This window comes from Nelumbo lutea, chromosome 2, assembly GCF_056320005.1.
Source record: "Nelumbo lutea isolate HS-2025 chromosome 2, American lotus-T2T, whole genome shotgun sequence".
In the NCBI taxonomy this organism is placed as follows: domain Eukaryota; kingdom Viridiplantae; phylum Streptophyta; class Magnoliopsida; order Proteales; family Nelumbonaceae; genus Nelumbo; species Nelumbo lutea.
In genome coordinates, this window is record NC_142685.1 from 17596690 (window position 1) to 17624669 (window position 27980).

The following is a 27980-nucleotide window of genomic DNA, read 5'->3' on the forward strand; positions in this document are numbered from 1 at the left end:
TTATGAAACTTCTTCCACGATTTAATTAGGTTATGCTTGGTTTGAAATGAAAGGTAGGGATTCCCTTCCTTTCCCTAACTTTTCCTTCAAACCAAACATAGCTGGGGTTTGTGTTTTTCGAGGATAAGCGTTGATGCGATGTTTATTAAGTACCGGTGAGAGTCGGTGAGGGTCGGGAATACAAAGTCAAAGTCATGTAACCTATTACACAGAAAAAAAGGTAAATTTTGGTTGGTTCTATAATTCCATTCAAAGCTAACCGAATTACATGACTGATCACCATAAGCAATACAACCTATGAATCTCTTCTAAGTAGCAGTGCTTCTATATCCTGCCCTAGTGCCCTTACCCTTTCAGAGAAGATTAGCAGCATCAGTTCATTTGATCTTCCTAGACTCTCCAGTATACTAGTTGATTAGCACGTCAATATTTTTCCAGGAGAGAGAGAGAGAGAGAGAGAGAGAGCATAACGCTCTCGGTAAATTGGACTGGCTATCGTCAGTGTACATGTCCGGAAATCTTGGCAATGTAAATGAGACTACAAACCTAGTGCTGTTGAAGGATCCCTGTATGCTGATAATTATAAACTATAAAGAGAATGCAAACAATACTAGAAATCAGTGGAGTCATCCGACTTTCGTTCAACTTTTCGACTGTATGCTGATAATTATAAGTTGAGAAATGCTAATCCAAAAACTCTGAAGTTGAATTGGAGGTATTTTCACACAATTGCTGCTACATGTGTCTATGCAAATGTCATTAACAAACCAACATCATGTTAAAGGACAAAAATGCTTTTGCCAATGTACGTGTAAAACTAAAAGAAATAGTGGTATATCTCTGATCCCACCCAAGAGTATGATTAGCACTGTTTGTGCACAACATGAAGTGACCTGTGTGCAAATATTCAAGTATGCAGGTTATGGAGTCAGATAACATAAATGTTCTAATCAAGCAACTTCAATGAATCATTTAGGACCCATATTCCAAAAAGATCAGATTAAGGGCATAACCCAAGCAATTTGGACAAATAATGAATAACAAATGATTTTTTTTTTATTCTTCAGATTGAAAATAAAGACTACAAACTACAATTGCAGATTACACCGACACCAGGTAGATAAGCCTAACATGTCCTCCCATATAATATCACAAGTTACAGCTGGAGATGCTAAAAAATACTAAGCCCATGATTCTGACTTACAGCCATATTAGCTAGTTTATCCGCTTAGCTTCTCTATAACAGTGAGAGATGATCAAGGATATTGATCCAATAATTCTAATGTTTGACGAAATAAGCATTCAGCCTGCCATTTAGAGCATTGTCTCAATCGAATAGCTTGGATTGTGGATAAGGAATATGATTCAACAACCACTCAATTGTGTCCTTGAGCTTGAAATTGTAGCAATCCCTCATAGATGGCTGATAAATCAGCAATGCCATTTGTAGTGATTCCAATGAAGACTGAATACCCACCACACCATCTCCCCATGTGGTCTCAAAAGACTCTAGCAGCTGTTGCCATCCCTGGTTATCCATTTGCAGCACCATCAGTATTGAGTTAAATCCAATGCATAGGAGGTGGTGGTTTCCAAACAATAGGAAGCCAAGTCCTGGAAACATCACTTGGAATAGGGTTAGCTTGTAAATAAAAAGTATAATTATTAGAGATAGTATTCCAAATGTAATCTATGTTTAATTGTTTTCCTTGGAAAACATATTCTTTCAAGTGCAAATCTCTATTTCTCATTACTTTTCCTGCAATGTTACTGTATACTTTAATTGATCAAGTCTTTCCCCTACTCTTTTTTAATTCCCTTCTCAGTCTTTCTCAGTTCCTTTATCTTTGGATATTTTTTTTGATAAATGGTGAATATTATTAAGAGAAAAGAAAGAGAACACAACAAAAGTACGTGGCAAGGTTTATGAACTAAAACCATGCATGGAAACACCAAAGAAACTACCCTACATTGAAACCCTCATTGAACAGAAAATCCTCCCAATCATCACTTAAGTGACCAAAAGAATATCTATGGATTTCCTTCAATATAAAACACCACTGAATCATGGTTTTCTCAATTCTCTCAATAAAGCTTCCTCAAGAGTGCTTTTAAATTAAAATATCCTGCTATACAGCACAAAGCAAAAGGTAATATATTCTACAAGATTGTGTCTCTTCTACAATACCCTTTGGCCCTTTCAGTGGCCAGGTAGATGATAACACGGGGAACCACCCATAATCTTCTGAAGAGCCCTACGAAATAGCACAAGATTTCATAGGATACCTTCCAATACAACAATAGGTGGAGGACTGATTCAGCTTCTGATTGGCATAGGCAGCACAGATTATCCAGCTTTCATGCCCTTTAGATATCAAATAGTCGACTCTGAGGATTCTGTCAAGCACCACCCCAAAGGAAGAATGATACTTTAGATAGGACATGAGTGCTCCAATTAAACCTCCTTTGGGTTTATAGCTACCAACTTTAATTCGCTTTTTTCCAAGCTTACCTGCAAATTCCTGCCACAATTACTTATTAATGCCAATACTCTTGGCCGAATAGAGAAAAGAACAAGAATAATCTTAGAGGTGTCAAGAATAAAATGACCCCCACTTCAAAGAGTCTCTTATATATTAAAAGATATGTACAATTACAAGAATACCCACATAGGGCTGAAAGAGAAAAGAAGAATAAGATGTAAAAGTAATATACAACAGGGACTATACTAATAAGGTACATCAAGTTATAGAGTCTCCCCCCCCTCAAACTGATGCCTCGACATAAGCATCAGTTTGTCTATAAGAAAGAGATGTCAAACTCTAGTCATAACTTTGGTGAAGATATCAGCAATCTGCATGTCCGAGGCTACATGAGGAAGTGATATAGACCCAGTAGTGAAGAGATCTTGGATAAAGTGGCAGTCCACCTCAATGTTCTTGGTCCTCTCATTGAAGACATGGTTAGATGCAATCTTGATAGCACTCGTATTGTTTGCATAGAGAGGAATAGGAGTAGGAACCTGAATGCCAAGATCCATAAAGAGAGACTGTAACCAAACAATCTCACTGCAAAACGAAGACATGGCCCTATACTCTACTTCAATGGAAGACTTGGAGACTGTTTGTTGTTTCTTACACTTCCAAGAGATGAGTGAATCACCCATAAAAACACACCACACAGAAGTGGACCTACGAGTGTCTAGACAATCAACCCAATCCGCATCAGCATATGCTCTCAACTGAATAGGAGAGGAGGAGAAGAAGAACAGTCCTTGGGAAGTTGTGCTTCTAACATATGGAATGATGCAATGAACAACAGCCATATGAGGTTGATGAGGAGCAGAAACAAATCGACCAACAACTTGGACAGCATGAGAAATATCAGGCCGAGTCATAGTGAAATAAATGAGGGACCCCACAAGCTAGTGATATAAGGCAGCATCAGGAAGTAATGGACCTTCAGATTTAGATAGCTTAAGATTTAGCTCCATAGGTGTATCAACATGCTTTTCATCATTAAGACCAGCAAGTTTAACAAGGTCAGAGGCATACTTCTGCTGACAAACAAAATACCCTAGATCACTGCGATGTACTTTCAGTCCCAGGAAATATGTGAGAGGCCCCAAGTCCTTCATGTGAAAGGAATTATGAAGTAATAGTTACAATTCACAAATGTCTTCAGCATCATTCCCAGTCAACAACATGTCATCAACATATAGTAGGAGAATGGTAATACCCTGAGGTCGTCACCTAACAAATAAAGAGTGATCAGAAGAACTCTGGCTATATCCAATAGCAACAACATCATGAAAGCGTTCAAACCATGCCCGGGGAGCTTGTTTTATACCATATAGAGATTTTTTGACGCGACATACTAAAAAATGATCATTACAATATCCAGGAGGAGGCACCATGTAGACCGTCTCCTTCAATTGACTATGAAGAAAGGCATTCTTCACATCAAGCTGGCATATGGTCCAAGACTGAGTAGTAGACACTGCTAAAAGAACACTGACTGTGGTGATCTTTGCAACAGGAGCAAAGGTTTCTTCATAGTCAATACCATACTCCTGACTATATCCTTGGGCAACTAAATGTGCCTTGTATCGATCAAGAGATCCATAAGACTTTAGCTTAATGCTGTAAACCCAACGACTCCCAACAATGGTTGCATCTAGAGGAGTGGGCACAAGATCCCAAGTGTCACTCTCATGTAAAGCATGAACCTCTACATCCGTGGCTTCCTTCCAATGAGGGCTACTATTAGCTTCTTGGTAGGAGTGAGGAACATCTGTGGAGGATAGGACAGTAGACAAAGAGCTATGGTTTGAAGGAAAACCATAGTGGTTAAGAGGTCTAGATATACAGGTAGAACTGTGAAGAGGAACAAAAACATGAAGAGTGTCTGAAGTAGAGGTATCACTTATAGGAGTAGTGGTAGGATGATAATCTGAACCAGGAGGAAGGAGAGTTGCAGGCACAGGGGCTGAAGCGCGTAACCGCTTGCAAGAGAAGACGAGAAAGTCCTTCTCAGTAGGAGGTGGAGCATCCTGTGAATCAAAGTTTGGTAAAACAGAAACAGACGTTGCAGACAGTCCAGCAATTCCAACAAAAAATGAAATGTGCTGAAGGAAAACAACATTACGTGATATACGAATGCGGCGAATAGAGGGATCATAACAAAGAAATCCTTTGTGGTCAGGACTATAACCCACAAAGGCACACATGACAGACTGTGCAGACAATTTAGAACATTCACGAGAGGGAAGATGAACAAAGCACACACATCCAAAGACATGAAGCATAGATAAATTTGAAGAACAACCAAATAACTTCTGAAAAGGAGACATATTACCAAGAACTGAGGAAGGAATGTAGTTGATCAAAAACACAGTTGTACTGGCTGCCTCTACCCAAAAGGAAGGTGGATATGGGACTCCTGCAATAATGTCCTCACAACACTGAGGATATGTCCATTCTTGCACTCGACCACACCATTTTTCTGAGGAGTATCTAGACAATTTCGTTGCACTTGTATTCTATGATCCTTCAAATAGGATAAAAAATCTCTATCAATGTATTCTCCTCCTGAATTTGAACGGAGAATTCACACTTGTGATTGAAACCGAACCCGCACCATAGCATGAAACAACTTAAATGTTGGGAACACCTTAGACTTGTGGTGAAGAAAGTATATCCATGTGTACCTGGTACAATCATCAATGAACAACACAAAATATTTGTATCCAAGCCGAGAAGAGACAGAAGCAGTCCATACATCACTATGTATAAGCTCGAAGGGAGAGGTAGCATGCTCGGATGTGTGAGGAAAATGTAAGGTACGACTCTTACTTAAGCAACAAGAAACACAAGACGTATCAAAGGTGTGCAAGGAAGGAACTTTATTCTTAATAAGGCTAGAACCAAACAAAAATTTTAATTTTTTAGAATGTAAATGACCCAAACGTTTATGAGGTGGTGGTTTCCAAACAATAGAAGTGGAGGAATCAAAATAAACTGATGATGCTGCTGTTTGAGGTTTCTCGAACTCCAATGCAAATAGACGGCCCAACCTGCACCCCTTCCCTTTCACCTTCCCAGTGTTTCGGTCCTGAATCAAACATCCATCTTGAGAGAAAATGAGAATGTTACCTTCATCAATTAATTGGCCAATAGAAACCAAGTTTGTAGTGAGATTAAGAACAAGAAGGGTCTTGGTAAGAGGGAAAGATGCAGTAGGTGAAAGCTTAAGAGACAGATTCACTGTTACCAATGATGTTCAACTTTTCACCATTGGCAGTAACAATATGTTTGTGACGGGTTTTAGTAAGGTTACTTGGTTGGTTAGGGTAGGCTCCTGTCATGTGGTTGGTAGCTCCAGAGTTAATGATCCAAATATGAGAAGGAGAAGCACAATAACTAGAAAACTCACCAAGTAAGCCAATAGCAGAAAAAGCAGAAGGAATAACAGATGTTACTAGTTGTCGAATGTTTTGCTCAACTGTAGATGCTAGAGAATCACCTTTAACAAAAGAATCGTCACTATCAGAGGCCAGGCAAAAGGATATCAAAGACTACTAAATTCAGCAATGAAGAAGATGACAGTCCAAAAAAGGCAGGTTTTTAAGACTGTCGAGTCAAAGGCCTTTCAAATATGAATCTGAAGTTTGAATGAAGTAAATGAGAGGCAAGAAAACCCTAGGAAAACACCAGATCTAGGGTTTTAGGTTGATCGAGTCAGCTGATTGAGAAAAATATGTGATTTACCAACATATCAGACGTCTTCTTCACGAATAGGGAGGTATCTTATACTGATTAAGGCAGTCCTTAAAAACTCCAAACCAGAAACTGAGTGTAAGGTTAAGGAGAGCTTGAGAGGACCCTTCGATCTGGAGAGAAAAACTTAAATCACAGGCTGATGTTGAAGGCCTGAAGTCTAAAAAAAGGTTGCAGTCCAAAAATGGAAACTATAAGTGCTGCCGCCCCAATGTAAGGTTAAGGAGAGCTTGAGAGGACCCTTCAATCTGGAGAGAAAAACTTAAATCACAGGCTGATGTTGAAGGCCTGAAGTCTAAAAAAAGGTTGCAGTCCAAAAATGGAAACTATAAGTGCTGCCGCCCCAAGAAGATCAGAACTCCTTCGAAAACTTCACCAAATCAGATGTTGTTTATAGGTGGAATAGATCAGGTATAGGCAACACCAGATCTGAAGTCCAAAGCTATTGCAGTCCAAAAAAGGAAACTGTACAATGTTGCTGCCTCAAGAAGAAAATCAGAACTCCTTCGAAAACTTCACCAAATCAGATGTTGTTTGTAGAGAGAATAGATCAGGTCTACGCGACACCAGATCTGAAGTTTGGCCTCAAACCAATGTCTCCCAAGAGAGATCTAAAGAAATCTCTCCTACTGATTGCGCAAAGAAGAACAGAAAAGAGTTGATCAAGATAGAACTAATATGACAGGTTTACTGCTTCTAGTAAGGTTCAAGAGAGCGAGAAAATAGATTGGAGAGCAACCTGCTCTGATACCATGTCAACACTCTTGGCCGAATAGAGAAAATAACAAGAATAATCTTAGAGGTGTCAAGAATAAAATGACCCCCACCTCAAAGAGTCTCTTATATATTAAAAGATATGTACAATTACAAGAATGCCCATATAGGGCTGAAAGAGAAAAGAAGAATAAGATGTAAAAGTAATATACAACGGGGACTATACTAATAAGGTACATCAAGTTATAGAGTCTCCACGATTAATACAAGTCCTGCAAAGCTTTCCCTCAACTTTCTGTTTCTCTCTTATTTTCCTTCCAACCAAACACAGCCTAAGAGAACTAATAAAGTTCTGAAACCAGAAGAAGTATACAGCAATTCCTGGTGATAGTATCTTTCCCGTGACATAGAATAGTCAAGTTCCCTTCAGCTAGAAAGGTTTTGGATTCAAAGAGAAAGGAACTTCACATTTTGGTTTCCCTAGGGAATGCATCTATGGAGAATTGTTGCAAACTGCAACAGGCAACAGAAATTCAAGTTGGCAAACTGCAACAGGCAACAGAAACAAGAAAAGGAAAAGAATAAAAAGTGAAATCTTTGTAAGACATAATGCATCAACCAAAACAAGGAAATGCAATTTTATATTAGACAATGTGTTACATGACACAGAAAATGCAAAAGAGATAATACCAAAAAAAAACCTCCAGTATAATACAGTTGTAGCCTGAAATGTTAGATGGCTGTTGATCTTGGCAACGAAGTTACTCCAATGAGGGTCAATAATTGGACCAGTTGCATCTACAACAATTTGGGAACAAATCTCTTCAGATCACTGTATTTCACTGCTCTGCTGCAGCATAACTCTCATCTGCCTCATCACCTTCATCCCCAGTTCAAAGTCAAAAACAAAAAATTCAAGTTAAAAAAAAAGAAAAGAAAAAGAAGATTATCTTTCTCAGATGAGAGAAACTTGGTCTTCAGATAAATCCAGGAGATAATATCAGACTTTATACTCACAACAACATCCACATGAAAGACAAATACAAAGATAAAGTCCTCAAGTAATGAATGATAGCTATATAGAACAAATGACAAATTCCAGCATTAGACGACTATTTCCATAAAGCAAAATCCTATCCTAGTGATTGTAAATTCCTTTTTTTGTGTTTAGGATCTATATTTCAAAGAAATAATGTAACATTTCTTGGACTATGACATGTTAATGCAAAAGAGCCCAAATTAAAGTATGTTGTTTAGATAAAATGCGCTTAAGATTCTATTATTTCTTGACCTTCTTTACACTTCTTTTCCTATATACCTAGGATACTAATTGTATGCTTTTATCTTCAAATCATGCAGCAACTATCCTACATTTTGTAGTTTCGCCTGAACATCTAACTGCTTGGTTCAGATTCTCACCTGATTAAAGGAAAAGAGTTACTTCGATCAGTGGCGGATCCAGGACCTTTGATCAGTGGGGGCAGAGTGTCCAGTGAGGATTGGTACCCAACGAGGATGAGGAAAGTGTTATCCATTCTATTGGAATTTACAGCTTTATACACGAGAAAAACGAAAATAAACTTATTTGAAACCGGTAATCTTGAAGACACCATGAGGATATGTCTTGGTACCCAATGAGGACTAGGAAAATTGCCATCTCTAGGTTTGAAGAGACGAGGTACAGAGGTAGAGGGGTGAGATTGAGCTGTTGAGGGATGTGAAATGGCAAAAGAAAAAAAAAAGGTAAAAGTTAAAATCCTAAATCCCAAACCACATAACTTGTCAATATGGAATAGAGACACAGGTGTCATTCTTCTATATTTTTTCTTTATTTCTTACTTATTCGCCTAAAAAATAACCCCATTTAAGAAGCCAAGCCAATTTTTATTTGAGTGGGGGCAATTGTAAAAACATTTAAATTTCCTCATATTTTTTATAATTTATAAAACTTTTATAATTATATAAATTTCCTCAATTTATAATTATATAAATTGCCCCCACTGACCTCTACATAGATCCGCCACTGACTTCGATGAATGTTTGTCAAAGTACCTACACTATCCTCTTCAACTCTGGTTTATATTTATCAGATGAATAGTGCTAACTGCTAAGATATGAGGATGACAATACAACCAATGAGCCAACATTTAGGGAGGATGTTTGCCAAAGTATATGGTTTTGTTTTCTAAAACAAAAACAGTTCCACAACAGCAAAAATGTATTGCTTTTGCTGACATGGCAACTGCCTTTTTTTAGAAAACAAAACCATTCACATTGGCGAACATCCCCTAGTAGGGATGGCAATTTTCCCTACTCTGATCCCCGCAATGATCCATCCCAACTGGGTCAAGGGTATTTGTGCAATTTTACTAAGTGAGGATCCCCATGGGTTAGGGAGTGGTCTCCCCGTCCCTTCAAGGGAAAAATGGGTTTAAAGCCCTGATGCCTTAAAACTTGGGATTTATGTTGAGTATTTGTATTATGAATTAATTAATGAATTTGTGTTAATATCTTTAAAAATATGGTTGAATATGTTTGGATATATTTGGATCTATCTTGATAGGATTATAAATTCTAACTATTTATTTTAATTTTTTTAAAGAAGTAGAAATAAAAAATAAAGTAAATTTGAATCATCAAAAAAACAAGGTGGGGAATGGGGATACCCACGAGGATGGGGATCCCCATGTAATAGTGATATGGTTTTTCGTAGAGGTAGGAACTGGGAGTAGCTTCCCGTCCCTCCCTTGCCCTGTTACCATTCCTACCCCTAGGGGTGAAGAACCAAAGGAGAGCTGAGCAAATGGGAGAGATGAGAAGAGACCCTCAAACAGGTTTTTTCGCTCTCCTCCCACTTTTTTGAGACTTAAATGATGATACATGATTCGGTGTGTTGCGGGTATACCAAAGACTCAATTAACATTGCTCTGATACCAGTGAAGAACCAAAGGAGATCTGATCACCTGACGTAGAACTACAATCTCAGCATCAGAGAATCATTTACAGGATCCGAGACATAGGCCCGCAGTAGAAAAACGCAACCCAGAACTTCTTAATCTGAATAGAGCAGGAGCAGTAGAGAGGATCTTTTCCTTTCTCAGTAATGAGCTTATCACATGTGTTGGAAGCAATTGGTAGTGACTCTTATATATAGTCAGTCTGCTTCTCCAACGTTAAGTTCCCTGTTTTTAGGAACAAACAACAACCAATATAACCAATTGAGACAAGTGCCCCTAAACAGTAAAAATCATGCTCCATTAAATTTGAGACAAGTGTCTCAAGTTGACCAAGGATCTAACCACTTGGTCATCCAGTCTAGACTGGGCCAAATGGATATCCATTGACCTAGTAAGAGCTGGAACTAGGATCCAAAATAATCCAATATATCTCTATGCATAAAACATTTTCCAGTAAACAATCAAATAAAGTTTCTTTTATAGAAAATAAATAAATAGATAATAATTTAAAGAAAAGGTGAATGATTATGTGTGAAGGTGTTGCATAGAGATACCATAAAACAGTCATCTTCCATCAACATGTGGCTTGTCACATGGCCATTGGATATTTCAACGTGTTGAGGATCAAACGAGGTCTATGGCCACTCTACCATCATCTCCCACTTGGCCAGTTAGGCCCGAGATGAATAAGTGCCAACCAACCCCATTGCTTTAACGTGCCTTACATAACCAGTAATTGCAATGGATTTAGTCAATGGGTTGGCAATCATTTATTTTGTAGGCACATTCTACCAAGACCTCATTCCGTTGGTAGACATCATATAAATACCAGTATTAGAGATCTATGTATTTCCCTTTAGGGTCGATGTCACAATTTTTAATTGTCTTGATAGCAGCTTGGTTATCATTGAAGATCTTCACAGCTCCTATTGGCACATCAGGAATTTGGAGTTCTTCCAAGAATCTCCTAATCTAAACTGCTTCAAATGTTACAAAGCTACAAGCGATAAACTCAGCTTCCATGGTGAATTTAGCTACACAGCACTTCCTCCTAAGAGGAATAAGTACCCGATTGTGGATTTTCTATCATCCGGGTCACCTGCAAAATCAGCATCACAAAAACCACAACTCTAAATCATTTGCAAGATAGGTTAATTTAAAGTGTTTTATCAACTGCAAATACCTAAATATTCTTTTAACAGTCTTCCAGTGTGTTTTACTTGGATTACTTTGACACTTGTTCGAGATTTTTTCTTTTTCTTCAATCTCTAAACAAACAACGGACTCCGGCGACTCAAAACGAGCAGCAGGCTCCAGCAACTCCGAGCGAACAAAACCCAGTTTGAGTTATTTCTCCCATCTCCGACGATCCGCAAGTTCTGGCGATGCCCTCCTCTTATTCGAAACACCAACTTGCGGCGAGCATGGATCGAACACGCGACCTTCAGATTTTCGGTCTGACGCTCTTATTCCAATGACGTTGACTTTGATCTTCGACAACTCCTTTTGATGGCAGACCCCTGTTCGTGTTTTCTTGGACAACTTTCATTCAAGAGAAACCCTAGTTTGAGTTCTCTTTCACATTCAGAGCTCAATCATTCAACCGTTGCAAATTGAGAGAAAGGGTTCGTCACTGATCTGAAACCCGAAATCTGAAAGCACCTGAAGCTGTTCAAAATAGTATTTGGTCGGTTGAAATTTTTTCAAGGCACGATCAAAATGCAAATCGGGTATTAGAAACCCATTTTTGAACATTCACCTTATTACCATTGATAATTCTTTTTTTTTTTTACAAATCATTCACAGTTGTACTCTTTTTTTTTGTTTCCATCTTTATTTTGTTGTGAGGCCCTATATCATTTCGACCAAGGCTATGATCCATTGGGAAGCGTTACAAATCGGAGTTACTGGCTCTGCATACTATTAACAGTGGCTAGACTTGACCTAGTTTTCTAAGATCACTGCAACAGATTTAATTGATTTCAAGCTGCTAAAAGAAACAGTGGGAACACTTGGAAATCCAGACCTTGCTAATAACACTGATAGGCCAAGCCAAATAACAGCCGTGACTGGGAGTTCATCATCGGATTTATCTGAACACCAGTCTCGTAAATACAACTAAGTGCTCTATTCATTATTTATTTTTCTTTAACTTAGCAATATTCTTGATATTTTGAACCATGTCTGCTACTGCCTTGTCTCAAGAACTCAGTAAAACTGAGAAATTAAATGGCACAAACTATGCTCTTTGGAAACGTAGCATTAGGAGAATATTGGATGAAGAAATGTTGATTATGTATTAGATAAACCTATTCCTGCTAAACCTACTGATGATGATTCCTTGATTGTAATTTGTGAGTATCAAAAATGGGAAAAGGATAATAGGAAGGCAAGAAATTGTTTGTTAACTTTTATGGAGCCTGACATAGAGGTTGTGTTTGAAGAATATAATAATGCTAAAGATATGTTTGAAGCCATTAAGGAAACATATGGAAAAATAACCAAAACCTATGTTCAACTATTAATTGAGAAATACTATGGCCATGAAATGAGAGAAGAAGATTTTGTAGTAGACTAAGTTAGTAAAATGAATGTGATTGCCAAAGAGTTGGCAGCCACTGGAAATCCCATTCCTGAGAAAATTCAGGTCTCCGCCATTCTTAATAGCCTCCCATCTTCCTGGAATTCTGTAGTAACAACTTTAAACCTATCTGGAAGAAAAGTTAGCATAAAAAACTTACCTACTTTGCTAGGATTAGAGGCTGAAAGGAAGATGAAGAAATCCCAATCTTCATCCTTAATGGTTGCTCCCAAACCAACTGAAACTTCCCAAATGGCTAAAAAGCCTAAGGGCAAATTTTTCAAAAATAATAATGAGAAGAAATTTAAATTCTCAAAAGGATTCAAGAAGACTATGGGTAAACATTGCTTTAACTGTGGAAAACAAGGTTATACAAAATATAATTGCCCTGAATGCAAGAATAACAAATCGAATAATGAAAAGGGAAAAACTGAAAAGAAAGATATAGCATGTGTAGTATCTGAATCCTACTATACTGATTTCGATTTTTCTGATTGGTGCATAGATTCTAGCTCCTCTAAGCATATTTGCAAAAATAATGTTCCTAGAACTGAAGGAAATGAAGATAGGAGAACATAGAATTTTTATAGGAAACAACACCTACACTGATGTACTTGGAACAGGAAAAGTGAAGATCCCCATAAATGAGAACATGAATTTAATCCTCACTGATGTATTATATGCACCTAATTTTAGGAGAAATTTATTGTTTGTACCTTTGTTAGATGAGAAGGGTTTTGATGTATGTTTTAGGGGAGGAAAAGTGACCATAGGGAAGTATGGTAGAGTTTTAATGTTTGGGAATAAGTCTGATGGATTGTATCGTTTGACTATTAATAAAGTTGATGTCCTTTCTAGTTATGATTATGTTTATCATGTGGATGAAAATGCATATATTTGGCATATGAGACTTTGTCACATAAACAAAAACAAAATGATGAGAATGAGCTCCAATGGATTAATTCCCAAAATATAATTAAATTTCAATTATTGTGAACCATGCCTTAGTGGACAAATGACTAGGCTCCCTTTTAATAAAGGGAAGAAATCAGAGGAATTATTAGCAATAATACATTCTGACATTTGTGGCCCTTTGAATGTAAAAACACATAGGGGTATGGAATACTTTGTAACTTTTATAGATGATTTCTCCATATTTGGTTTTGTGTATCTAATTAAGAGAAAATCAGAAGTGTTAGAGAAATTTAAAGAATATAAAACACTCGTAGAAAACCAATTGGGTAGAAAAATAAAAACTCTTAGGAGTAATAGAGGTGGACAATATATCTCTAACCTATTTAGTGACTTTTGTACACAAAATGGAATTATACACCAACTAACCATGTCTTTCACGCCACAATAGAATGGAGTGGCTGAATGAAGAAATAGGACTTTGTTGGATATAGTGAAATCAATATTATCTCACTCAAGTCTAGGAACACACTTTTGGGAAAAAGCCTTAGGTACTGTTGTATATATTTTAAACAAGGTTCCAACTAAAGTTAATAGCTTAACACCCCATGAAATGTGGACTGGTAGAAAACCAGACCTGACTAACATCAAAATTTGGGGGGCTAGTGCCTATGTAAGAGTGCCAAGTCAACAAAGAAGCAAGTTAGATAGCAAGAGTCTAAGGTGTACCTTTATAGGGTACAGTGAAAATAGCAAAGGGTATAGATTTGTTAATCATAAATCTGATGGAATAGTAGAATTAATAGAAAACAGAGATGTTATTTTTCTGGAAGATCAAATTGAGGATAATAAACAATTACCTACCCTATTTGAAATAAACAAAGAAATTATAAAAGCTGAGACTACACCTAAAAGACAGGTTTCATCTAATAATGACACCCTAGGAAGAATTCAGAGAGAAAGATTCCCTTCTTCAAGATTAAAATATTATTATACCTACTTGAATGAAGAACCTCTTGATGATCCAATTGATTTTAAAGATGCTATGGATGCACCTGATAAAGAAAAGTGGTGTGAAGCCATAGAAGAAAAGTTAGATTCAATAAATAAAAATCAAGTTTGGGAATTAGTTGATTTACCCAGGAATAGGAAACCTATAGGGTGTAAATGGATATTAAAGAGAAAACTCAATACTGATGGGTTTATAGAAAAATATAAGGCAAGATTAATAGCAAAAGGGTACACCCAAGTAGAAGGGATTGATTATGAGGAGACTTATTCTCCAATTGCCAAGTTTACCTCTATTAGAATCCTAATGTCTTTAGTTGCCTTTTTGGACTCAGAGTTATGCCAATTAGATGTTAAAACCGCTTTCCTCAATGGAAAGTTGAATGAAGAAATATACATGACTCAACCCAAAGGCTATGTAATAGAGGGGCAAGAAAATAAAGTGTATAAATTAAAGAAATCGTTATATGGTTTAAAACAGTCCTCTAGGATGTGGTACCATATCTTTCATGGAGCAATCTCTAAACTTGGATTTATACCTAATCCATTTGATCATTGTGTTTACTCTTTGAATAGTGGGAGTAGTTTTGTTGTTCTTTCATTATATGTAGATGACATTCTTATTGCTGGAAATGATGTGTCTATGATTAATGAAACTAAAGATTTGTTAAAAACCAACTTTGAAATGAAAGACATGGGTGATACTAGTTATGTACTTGGAATTCAAATAGAAAGAGATAGGAACACTAAAACCTTAACTCTTTCACAAGAGCATTACCTGGAGAAAATCCTAAGGAAATTTAATATGAAAGACTATAATGGAGTTGAAACTCCAATTTGTAAAGGAACCAAATTAAGTAGGGTTATGGCTCCTACTAATAATGGAGAAATGGAGAAAATGAAGTATAGACCCTATGCTTAAGCTATCGGTAGCTTGATGTACGCAATACTTTGCACAAGATCAGATATCTCATATCCAGGTAAAACACATTGGAAGACTATTAAAAGAATATTTAGGTATTTGCAGTTGATAAAACACTTCAAATTAACCTATCATGCAAATGATTTAGAGTTACTGGGTTTTTGTGATGTTGATTTTGCAGGTGACCCAAAAGATAGAAAATCCACAACCGGGTACTTATTCCTCTTAGGAGGAAGTGTTGTCTCATGGACAAGCAAGAAACAAAGCTATGTAGCTAAATTCACCATGGAAGCTGAGTTTATCGCTTGTAGCTTCGCAGCATCTGAAGCAGTTTGGATTAGGAGATTCTTGGAAGAACTCCGAATTCCTGATATGCCAATAGGAGCTGTGAAGATCTTCAATGATAACTAAACTGCTATCAAGACAATTAAAAATGGTGAGATCGGCCCTAAAGGGAAACACATAGATCTCCAATATCGGTATTATATGATGTCTACTAACGGAATGAGATCTTGGTAGAATATGTGCCTACAAAAAAAATGATTGCCGACCCATTGACTAGACCCTTTGCAATTACAGATTATGTAAGGCACATTAAAGCAATGGGGTTGGTTGGCACTTATTCATCTCGAGCCTAACTGGCCAAGTGGGAGATGATGGTAGAGTGGCCATACGCCTTCGTTTGATCCTCAACATGTTGGAATATCCAATGGCCATGTGACAAGCCACATGTTGATGGAAGATGACTATTTTATGGATATCTCTATGCAGCACCTTCACACATAATCATTCACCTTTTCTTTAAATTATTATCTATTTATTTATTTTTTATAAAAGAAATTTTATTTGATTGTTTACTGGAAAATGTTTTATGCATATAGATATATCAAATTATTTTGGATCCTATTTCTAGCTCTTACTGGGTAAATGGATATCCATCTGGCCCAGTCTAGACTAGATGACCAGGTGATTAGATCCTTGGTCAACTTGAGACACTTGTCTCAAATCTGATGGAAAATGAATTTTATTGTTAAAGAACACTTATCTTAATTGATTATGTTGGTTGTTGTTTGTTCCTAAAAATAGGGAACTTAACGTTGGAGAAGCAGGCTATATATAGGAGTCACTCCCAATTGCTTCCAACACATGAAATAAGCTCATTACTGAGAAAGGAAAAGACCCTCTCTACTGCTCCTGTTCTATTCAGATTAATAAGTTTCGGGTTCCATTTTGCTGCTACGGGCCTGTCTCTCGGGTTCTGTAAATGATTCTCTGATGCTGAGATTGTAGTTCCACGTCAGGTGATCAGCTCTCCTTTGGTTCTTCAAGGGGACCATGATATATGAAATGTTTACTAGATGCAAGGCATCTGTAGCATGTGTAAGTCCACACTTAAGTACTTATTAACTTCTCTATGTACATGACTTGTCTGTGTATGTGACCAAATATGGCTGTGTAAGAGATGCACATCTAGAAGACACTTTGTAAAATTCTCCTAATGGGCATTATTTCTGATAGAATACATCATCAACCTTGAAAATGATTTGGAATATCTAGCTATCACTGTAAAAGTGTTATATAGTAAGGTTCTATTTTATGCATGATATACATGCATACATGTGCTGAGTGTAATGTTTCAAGTTCAATGTGAAGGATTCAAGGGTTTTAGGATTCCTGGGAGATAATTTTGCATATAATTGCATAAAAAATAAAGAAAAATGAAAGCTTAATGAGTTCAAGCTCAAGGAACCGCAAAGAAGATAAACCCATCAATCTTAATTGAAGTTACCAAAGCAAATAAAACCGTGGCCTCAGATAAAGAATAGAAATTCAAGAAAAGTAACAGAGAGATTATCAACTAACCTTCAGCTTCTTCGACTTTATCCTCATCTTCAGTTTCCCCTCCTTCATAGTCAATCCCATACATCCTGTTCAGGTAATCTACAGCTTGCTGAGTAAACACCAGCTTATCTGAATTCAAGATGTCAAACAGGTTCAGCGTCCTCGGCGTTAGTAATTTCAACGTCCCGATATTCCAACTAGACAACCTCACATTGTCCGACACCTCCGTGAACAAGAACATGGATTTCTCCTTGGGATCAATTCCCCACCTCTTCATCGCTGCGATGAAATCTTCCGTTTTTGGCTTATCGAGTTTATCAGAAAAATCCTCCACAATAATCGCATTTACTGCTGCGCTGGATAACGCCGTCGATATAGCCAACCGCTTCTCTTTCCGGTTGATCTTGATGCTCCAATCTCTTGGCTTCGGACCGAAAATAACACCTCCACCAGGCCTGAGAGGTTTTCGTTGAGACCCACGCCTGGCCCGTCCGGTCTTTTTCTGTGGGTAAGGTTTCTTACCACCTCCACGAACTTCTCCTCTCGTTAGAGTCGAAGCTGTTCCCCTTCGCTTGTTCTGTTGATCAGTGATGATCCCGCGGTGAACGACGTCTCGGGCCGTCTCTGGCGGTGCCGTTTTCAGGTCAAGATGGGTTTCACCGATCTTCTCGCCTTAGAAGGAGAGGATAGAAAGCGTTGCAGCCTCCGAATGGATTGTTAGCGTTTTAGTCACAGAATGGCTTAAGGTTTGGAAATGAGAAGAGGTTTAAGAGTTTTCAGAGAGTTTGGTATCAAGATAGAGAGAAATTTAGGGTTCTGCTGAGAAGTAAGGAAAATCGAAGAGGAGAAGAAAGAGATGGCGTGAGATGTTGAAGAGATCGCCATTGCTCGGTGTTTGGAAGGTAGCTTGTTCTGTTCTGTGAGAGGTGGTGGAGAAGAGTGGACGGGTTGATTTTGATCACATGATTTTGAAATTTCTATTCTATTTTCCTATTGGAAGTTAAAACAGCGAGAAGGTGCAACTCTCGACTTCAGCGCATCAAAAGACACGGTACAGGGACTTAGGATGTCCATTAGGGTTGTCATTGCACGTCCGGTACCCGATTCGACTCCGAATCCGATTATCACGGATTTGAATATTACAGTTTTCATTTAATCAATAATCGGATTAGAAGTAAATTTAAATTAATTCCACTCGATCTGAATAAAATCTAAGTCCGATAAAAATTATTATTTTATGCATATATTATATACAGTTTATAATTGTTAAATTTAATACATATATATTATATTTAAATTAAAAATAACTTTTTTTTAATTTTTTGGCACATGATAAGATGGTTGATAATAAATGTAAATATGATAAAAATGCAATATGATAACCAAATGTGAATGCAAATACAATAATTAGATCTCACCCTGAATCCGATCCGGTTAAAGCCCTATGTCCGGTCATTGTCTTTATATGATGCTACTGTTTTGCTACACTGTCAATGGCTCAACGTTTGTCTCTCTAACGTTCCAACTTCCAAGGCATCCATCGACCATCGTACACTACTAGTCCACTGCCCGTAGCAATGCAGTTTGGACGGTTAGGATCGGCTTGAGGGTCAATCAGGCCCAATCCTAAGTCTTGGACTTAAGTTTAAACTTGACCCGACCCGAGGTAAGTTTTTAACGTTTTACCCATATACCCCAATCCAAAGGTGATGAGGTTCACCCTTCACAAGTTCACAAGACACTTGAGGTTTGAGCACTGTTTGATGATGACTAAAATGAATGAGTTATTGATTTATCTTTTTAGGGGATGAAATAAGCAAATAGTAAAAAAAGTTTAAGGTATGGTAATCAATCCAATAACTTTAAAAAGACAAAGAAATAAGTCATTCGGTACAATCATTTCAGCTCTTACCAAACATCCCTTAATAATACACAAGGCGTTTTGGCTTTACCTTGTCTCAAGACATTTGCCACGGTACTAAGGGCATGGGCATGTGCTATGCATACGTATAAATAGAGGTAAAAAAAAAGGGTAGATATAAAGATTACCAAACACATCAGAGTGCATTTTAAAACTACTAGTGTGTGTACAAGAGATACAAGGGTAAAAAAGCAAACAGCCTTGCTGTGCATCCATCCTGATCCTGTAATGGTCAATTGCTAAGCATGCAATATCTCCATTTAGACTAGTCATATGGTTGGTTCTTGGTTGCACCTCATTTCTTACTACCTGTACTCATGAAAGATATTTTGATTTATCTTCTATTGTCTGTACAGAAACAGAAACCAAGGCATGGTCCTAATATCAGGGAGGTGCTGTAAGGTTTGGCATTTTTAACTTTTAAGCCCGAAAATCAGTTATCATATACCATTCCAAATTTCCAATGCATGCCAATACAAGTTTGGGTGTAAGCACTAGATGAATTCCTACATCTGATTAACACCCATGGTTCTGTAAACTGAATAGCAATCAATAGAAAATCCCTTAAATAGCAATAAAAAAGAAAACAAGAGACAGTATTTATAGAGGACGAGAGCTACACCATTTGGAATTTAATTTATGTCTGTGGATGATCTTGTACTTTTTTTTTATTTTTTAGATTTCAAGCTACACCCCACGCAGATATGGGCATTTCATTTCCAATGTAATTTGTGCTTGCCTACTAAAAAGAAGCTGAAAATTGATACAAGGAAAGATGAGAATGATAAATTATAAAGGCTTAGATCTTGCCACATTAACCACCCTAGTAGTATTCCTTTTCACTAACATGCGAGCTCCTTTGACAAGTTCTTCCTTAACCATGAACAGAACAGCAGCAGCAAGAACACTCTGTACAATTTTTGTGCTCATCCCTTTGTAAAAGCCAGACAAGCCTTCATAGTGGATCATCTTCACAATGGCATCGAACATACCTGCATTAGAGGAAATGTTCCATCACACAGGAACTGAATAGCAGATTGAGGTATGCAATCTGTTTTGCTCTGTGTTTGCACGGTGCATAAACTAACCATCTTAATACTCTCATCTAAATCAAAAATGTTTATGAAGATCTTCATGAACATGTCTGGGAACGTTAACATGCAAATGCTTAGTTTCTCTTTTAGGACAAATCCATGTGCTGAAAAAGTTAAGATCACCAAATCAAGTAGGTCCTCCATTGTGTTGACCATGCAAAAGGTGATGCTGTTTAATGCAACATCTGGAAGGTCTACCAAGCAGGCAACAGCAATATCACCTCATATAACTAATAGGGCAGCATTAGGTGATCCAAGTTGATTTTGCAAGCCTAGTTTGTGGAAGTAATTAGAAGCCTAAAATGGGTAATATTTGTGGAATATAGTGGTTTTGTTGAAGCTTTTGGAAGAGAAAAAACGCCTTATTTTTGAAGATGATTCTATTGTTAAGTGGATTCTATTTCTGGTTCATTCAAGGAGTTCAAACATGAATATTACTCTTCTTTCAGTGTGTAACTTGTACATCTATGCACACAATGCTTTTATTTTTTTTTGCACGTGGGCAATATACCTTTACTTCACATGATAAAGGCCATTAGCCAATGTTGGTCCCAGCTATCTGGGGTCTTCGGAGGGTAGACAGGATATGGTCCTAAGTCCTAACCCTTGGCATTTTCATTATGCACAAAGTGGCCACTCTCAGGCTTGAACCTGCATTCTCATGCTTGCCAGCCTGAGATTTTACCGAAACACCAAATGGGCCTTTACTTTACATGATATCAAAGAAAAAAGGAAAAAAAAAAAAAACACTATGACATTTCAAACCTTTATAATGAAGCTTCTTGTCTCCACCAGTAACTTGTTTTGCTTGAAGTCTTGACTGCACATGTGATAGAATGATTGAGGAATGAAACAGAGTATAACAAATTAGAGGACATTTAAAATGAAATCCAGTCAACCATTTGTAATGCCCATCCATCTAGAAATTGATCCTTAAGCATCTGCCAGCCAAATAAGGGCCAATTGGTTGATAAACCGACCTCAACTATAGATCAATTGCTTGGGAAACAACACCTGTCATCTGCCAGCCAAATAAGGGCCAATTGATTGATAAACCAACCTCAACCATAGTTCAATTGATTGGGAAACAACACCTGTCAACTCCAACTTACCCAGACATAGAAGGAAATTATTTAAAAGTCAAATTCAGGCGATGATTTCAAATTCAGGAAGAGAAATTGCCACAATAAAGATGTTGGTAATTTATGTTCTAAAAAATCCAGAAAACTCAATTAGTCACTGGAAGTTGAGAACATACCAAATCAGAAAACTCAGTTCTTATACCAGCACTTTGTTACCCTTCAGCTTTCAAAATAGAAGACCCAATCAATTCCTATTGGGAAATCCATTGAATTCTTTAATGGTTAAATTAGTCATTGAATCTTAATCATGTCTTGGCTTGAAATGATCTTCAGGGTGGTCCAACTTACAAAGCCACACTTTATTCTAGCTAAGTCAACTAGTCAAGTTTTGGGTGGCTTTTGACAATCTTCTAAAACCATAATACTACTTCTAGAAGTTATGCCAATTACCTTCACAACAAGAAGGGGATATGTCACAACAGTTGCTCCAAGTTTAGCAACAGCTCCAAGAAGAAAAATCTAGTAAAAGAGTCAGTTAAATGGTATTAAAGCAAATATAACTAGGAAGGAGATGATACTGAAAGTCAGATTAAGGCCCACCTCCAAAGCAGTTACTGCATCATTTCCCTTCTTACTTGAGGCACGCCTAGCCTTCAGCTTTTTCAACAGGGTCTCATATAGCATAAATTGTATGGAAGGATTGCTAACCTGTAACAGTAGCAGGTGCATTTCAGTTTCCTTCATTTGTTTGGAACCAAAAAAGTCTGACTGCTCACTAACCATGATAAGTGTTGGAAATACGCCTTTCCAGAAACCCCAAAGTCCAGCTTCATCATAGACTTCCTGGACCTGTACACATTAAACTATCCTCCTTGAAGGTCTTGGTGGTAAACACCAACATGACAGGAATTGGAAACTGATCTTGGCATAGATGTGGAAAGCAAAACAAAGGAAGTTCTTTATATATTTTGTAGGAAGCATCTAATTATGCTTCTTATTATAATTCATCTGTACATAATAACTTGCTTTAAATTCTGAAACCTTAGAATCAGAGGTATATGTATATTCCCTTCAGTTTCCATTTTTCAGGTAGTATAATAAATTACAAAAGCAATTCGTCATATCAACTTGTTTGAATTCTTTTTTATTCCAGAATCTATGGCATTGTCTTTAAAGTCAGTACTCAATCAATGTTCTAGTTGTTAGTGCATTTAAGGATTCATGTCTGTTGCAGAAAGTGCAATACAAGTCCATTTGTCGCTCCAATAGGTTTGTACAAAAAGGCTAATTTATCTAATCCATCAACTATGATCTCATGAGTGATATGTTGCACATCCATAAAAGAATAAAATAAAGAGAAACATACGCCAACCGGACATCAGAAGAATACAAAAGGAGATTGCATTCTTCAGCTATGAGCCGTGTTCAACTCACAACCAAATCAGGTTACTGTATTTTCAGTTACTTTTTCAGTTTTAATTCCTGCATTTTACTACATCCATAAACTCAATGTTGAATAGAAAAGGTAAACAGAATTAATGGTTAAGTTCATTCAATGGGATACTATCTTCTCATGACAATCATCAATGTTGAAGCCACCAACTATTGTCCCAACATGACTTTCCTATCATTCCAATTAGTATAACTATTCCATATTTATGATATAATGGTCTGGTAAAAAAACCTCATTCAGATTATTGGAAGCTCATATGTCAAGCAACAATTTATACAAGGAATTGTCAAGGAGCAAAAATTGTACATACAGCATGGCTAGTTCCATATGGTGGAGGCTCCACAACAGCGAGAACTGTTTCATCTGGCACAATTGATAGATTACGATTAAGTCTAGTTTCTGTTGATGCCTTTGTGTGTGTCTGCAAGATAACAACACATTTCAAGCATGGAAACCAGTTGGGTTAACGTAAATATAATCACAGAAATTTGTTTTATATATATAACACCATCAAAATCACTTTTTCCATAATAGTTCTGATGGTTGACTGATTGGTTAACAGTGGAATGAAAAGATTATTTTCTATTGTAACTGAACCTTTTGCTAATTGGGCAAGTAAGCTAAGTTACAAACAATGACTTATCAGGAAAAAAAATTATGGGCAATCCCCAACCACTAACCAGAGCCCAGTCACAGCTAATAATCAGAAAATGTAGGCAATTTTTTTTTATCGGCAACATAAGAACAACTTTTATTAGATCATATAAAAATATTACAATTTTCAGTAGCCTCGACTAACCCAGAAAAGCTTAAGATAACAACAAAAACATTTCTTATAATTACAATTGAGCCCAAAAGCAATTCCTTCTATTGAACCCTTGCTAGCTAAATAATCAGCTAAGCTGTTTGCTGATCTAGGAAATCAATTCCTTCTATTAGATCGTATGAAATGTAGGCAATTTGCTTGAAGAACCAATGCTGTTAGCTTGAGAGAACATGAAATCATTTTAGATTTCCACAAGGCCGGGGTCTCCCATAAAGAAGGAAAATGGGGAAAAGATTTCAAGAATTCAAATCCAATTATACTTTCACCAAAGAATCCAAATCTAATATAAGAAAATTAGCTTTCCAATGATTGACGGTGTCTATTTTTCAATTTTCCAGCAAAGGCCTTGGAGGGGTAAAACTTATAGAAATCTGAATTCGAAGTCAAATTTGTGTCAAAAGAATAGTCTTAAAGGAGAGTAGTGGTAAAATCAACTAGATTTTACCTGCATACGGGTAACAACTACCCATATGGGGTTAGTAAATAGCACATTCACGCACCTACACAAAGAAAAATGTAAACAATACTTCAAACAGAAACACATGATAAAATTGAAGGGGCTTCAAATTGATTAAATTTACTATACTAATCCATGTCCAATATAATAAGCGAAAAGAGAAAACTTTTACAAGAAATGTTTGGAATTGAAGTGGTCCAGGGGAATTTATGCCATGGTCTTTGACAATTAATTTTTTATTTAATTTTGTTTGAATATTTGTTTGTGTATGTGTGTGAGGTGGTAATAAAGGTCTACAGATAAACTTTTTTGTAACCATGTTATATTGTCATGGAAGGATTGATTTTGAAAGATGTTCATGTCTAAGGAGGTTGTAACATAATTTCCAACGGAAAAGAACAATCAAGATGAATAAAAATTAATTCTTATCTACCCAAACCCTCTGACCAAAAAATAATAATTTTCTGAATAGTTAAAAATGGCCAACAGATTGAATGGCCAAATTTGCCAAATTAAACAGGTATTCACATAGGAAATGTTTATGTTGGACCATGAGATGGTGGATCTACCCTGGCATGTGTGCCACATGTAAAGAAATGCTAACATATACTAAGAGCCAACTATAAAGAAGAGACAGAAGTGTGTCTTTCAAGTAGATGATCGTGGAGATTTTGGCTGGCCAAAATAACTATAGAAAGGTAGAAAACTGGACATCTTATTACAGTTCGAGTCTGATGGAAGAACAAAATAAAGACAAATTATTTCTATGAAAAGTCTGCATAAGAATAAATCACCCAGCTAATGCAGCCACTGCAAGTGATGAAAACATTCCTACTGATCCATCACCAATCCCCTTCTTCCAACGATCAAGTGCATCAGCTTCTGCTTGGCTCCTAAATATTTGATAGAAGTAGTAATAAACACCCTGTATCAAAACAATGGTGAATAAATGAGTAAAGATCTTAATCTGAACTCAAAGTTTACCTAAAAATGTCAATGCAGTATTAGCTTTTTAGTGTAGCCCCCACGACAAGTCAACTTCAAATTTAAACATCAGGACAAACCTAATGAAAAACATCAGGGCAACAATCCAAGAAACTAAAAAGGAAAATAACATAATAATGTGTGAAGGGAAAGCAGAAGCAGTTCTATAGCATTACATTTGTGCTTCACTCATGTAAAAAACCTTCAAGTTGGTCATTCATTGAGGTGTGGATGACTGGGTTTGCAGTCTTTGCTTTTTTGTGTGTGTGCACTTGAGAGATCTGAAGAGAAAAACAATAACGGCAGTACCAGAAATAGAAACAGTCGCAAGAACACCTAGGTGTTTTCAGGCGAGAACAAGTGTTGCATGGGTTTAGACACAGGAGTCTGATTCTGTAAACCCAAAAGGTAGGATTTGTGGACATGTCTCGCATAGATAACATTTTTTTGAACTCATTGAACTATATAAGCATAATAACTTAAGTAGTTAAACTACTTTTACAATTGACAAGTTAAACTCACAGCCTTTGCCTATTTGCCACATGGCCATGCTAGTTGTTTTTCATTGTTTTGTTAATTTCAATGTTAATTGGAAAAGATCCAATAAACAATGGGTCATAAGTTATGTGTAAGTTAGGAAAATACGAATGCTAGACTACACAATTGGACAGTTTAAATGGTTGGACAACTGTTATATAGAGGTGTTAAAAATAAGGATTTGTAAATTTTCAGAGACAAATCTGGTGGGCATTTTGGTAAATCCACCTGAATCAAGCTTTAGTCTGTAGTTGGGTCCGACACACATTTTGGAGGGTTGGACACAAGTCAACTCACAAGTCCCCTCCAAAGGTGGGGTGTCATGCAACACTGGTGAGAACCCCTGATATGTCTTCTTTGGCATATAACTAGCATCTGGAACATGTAATATGGATATCTTGTAATTTGACTTTTTATTAGGATCCAATGAAGCCTCATAGAGCCACCAAATATTAAAGCATAAGTAGTAGTCCACTTGCTAGGATAGCACAGTGCATTACTGAATCCTGGTTCAGGGTATAAGGATAAAACCCCATCAAGAAAAAGTGTAACAAACAGACCCAATTTAGGTGAGATCAAGATAGGTGTGGAAAATTAATTTCTAGAATATATAACTACAACAAATTGCATACAATTTGAATTGGAATAACATTTAGGCAGTATTTCATTTGGAAGAAAAGGTAGGGAAAGGAAGGGGAAGGTAGGGAAACCTATACAAAGTTTGCATAGGTTTGTATAGGTTTCCCTGCCTTTTCTTTCAAACCAAACACAGCCTTAAGTTTGCTGAGGAGCACATATAAATGATCTGATGCCTTTTGGACCAAAAAAAATGAAACTACCTAGAGCGGTGGATGATTTGTAAGGTAATATCTTTTTAAATTCTGGATAGTTACGGGAACATTAGTATAGAATATGATACTTCATCAATCTTTCAAGGATTCATGCACCTATAACTCTTTAATCATAGAACTTTGCACACATTAGTCGGTTTATTCATGGGTTCTCCTTTATGAGTATGGACTCTGACTACTCTGTAATTGTTTACTTCACAGACACTAGTTAGACCTCAGAAAGGTACCAAAACATGAGTTACGCACCAAATCTATTTGATCCAATTAAGAGAAATGGATTAGCAGTTTGAGAATCTTGAACCATGATCAAAGCAATATAAAGTATTGAAATTCTTCTAAGCTTTCTTTTCTTTAACGTGTCCCGGTGTACTCTGAAATACGCCAAAGGGGCACGCAAAGGCTAAACAGGAAAATACATGATCAGAAGAACCAGTAGTTGAAACACCAACAGGGTAGTGAAATGAGCGTACCTGCGATGCAGCAGTACCCACCAACGACGGCGTCAAGCCTCCATATAACCGCCCCCATCCTTCGTGCTTAACTACCTGCAACCCGTTAAACGAATAAATACAGGAAAAGAAATTCCTCAACAACCTTACTAGATTTTTCCAACTTCAATTTGTATTATTTAAAGGAAAATACTAAAAGAAAGAAAGGAAGGAAACCTGACACATTTGTTCTATGGTTCCAAGTTTCCTGCTACTCTTCTTGGGATCACGCTCTGTCTGTTGACGAGTATTGACCTACATCCACAAACCCATACACCAGTTAAAAGTTAAAACCATACTAAGCAAATGGGAAAAAGATACACACTTGAGAAATTGGTCCCTCCAAAACAGAAATAGAATGGAAAAATTACAGTTTGCAGAGGATATGTGATAAGTTGAGCGATGATTCCTCCTCCAGCACCAGCCAATCCATTGATCAAAGCGTCTGACATGTATTCTTAATTTTAGAGAAAAAAAAAACTCGATCTGTAAAGCAAAAACTTTGGACTAAATTCACAAACAAACCAATGTGAAAAGAAAACAGCAAGTACAGACTAGAGAGAGAGAAAGAAAGAGAATATCTATGAGGTTGGTCGTTAGCCGTAAGCGGCCCAATTTAATGTCGTTCGCTATCAGAGCTCAATACTTCCGGTGGATCGGTTCGGACCCGTTTAGGACGTTGATGAATTGCTCGCTCAGACCTAACTCCAGGACGAAATTACCCTTTGCATTATTAAAAATATCGAAACTCTATCCTTTTTTTATACGCAAAAGAAACAAGGAGTAATAGCATATAAGGGCAACTTTTGGGGTTTAATATTAATAAAAGTAATATATTTTAAAAAAATAAAAAATAGGTTAAATTTTTAAAAATAATATCAAGGACAAAAATACTATTCATTTTCTTCTTCTTGTCATTTGTTCACTGCCTACCGCTGTCCGCCGCCACCTGCCACCGTCGTCCATTACTGCCTGTCGTTGCCTCCGCCCACCTCTGCCTCTGCCTTTGGCAATATTGTCGGAGGTGGCCAGAGGCAGAGGTGGCAGCAGCGGCGCTGGTGGTTTTTCTGTCC

At 37.1% G+C, this 27980-nt stretch overlaps 1 protein-coding gene and 2 pseudogenes across 5 annotated transcripts in view; 1 reads left to right on the forward strand and 2 right to left on the reverse strand.

The window, feature by feature from the left end:
• Positions 1-8810, forward strand: part of LOC148868908 (phosphomethylpyrimidine synthase, chloroplastic-like) — a 21157-nt pseudogene extending 12347 nt beyond the window's left edge. The window contains exon 7 of the transcript XR_016107593.1: positions 8352-8810. The product of XR_016107593.1 is annotated as a phosphomethylpyrimidine synthase, chloroplastic-like (transcript). The remainder of the gene's footprint in view (positions 1-8351) is intronic.
• LOC148868909 (large ribosomal subunit protein uL4c-like) lies at positions 1037-18211 on the reverse strand (annotated as a pseudogene). The gene is made up of 3 exons (XR_016107592.1): positions 17236-18211; positions 2287-2512; positions 1037-1528 (listed from the first exon to the last, which is right to left on the reverse strand). The product of XR_016107592.1 is annotated as a large ribosomal subunit protein uL4c-like (transcript).
• A 1523-nt stretch (positions 18212-19734) lies between these two features.
• LOC148868910 (peroxisomal nicotinamide adenine dinucleotide carrier-like) lies at positions 19735-27667 on the reverse strand. Of its 3 annotated transcripts, none has more exons than XM_088971052.1 (12): positions 27463-27667; positions 27279-27352; positions 27085-27162; positions 26890-26964; positions 24842-24972; positions 24036-24090; positions 23075-23185; positions 22092-22160; positions 21912-22019; positions 21762-21830; positions 20995-21049; positions 19735-20127 (listed from the first exon to the last, which is right to left on the reverse strand). In XM_088971052.1, the coding sequence occupies exons 3-12, from the start codon at positions 27091-27093 to the stop codon at positions 19925-19927; spliced, it is 885 nt and encodes a 294-aa protein (XP_088827178.1). In that variant the 5' UTR covers positions 27094-27162; positions 27279-27352; positions 27463-27667; the 3' UTR covers positions 19735-19924. The 3 variants fall into 3 exon arrangements, with proteins under 3 accessions (XP_088827178.1, XP_088827179.1, XP_088827177.1); XM_088971053.1 differs by having other exon boundaries at positions 27433-27576; XM_088971051.1 differs by having other exon boundaries at positions 27279-27494.
• Between the last annotated feature and the right edge of the window lie 313 nt (positions 27668-27980).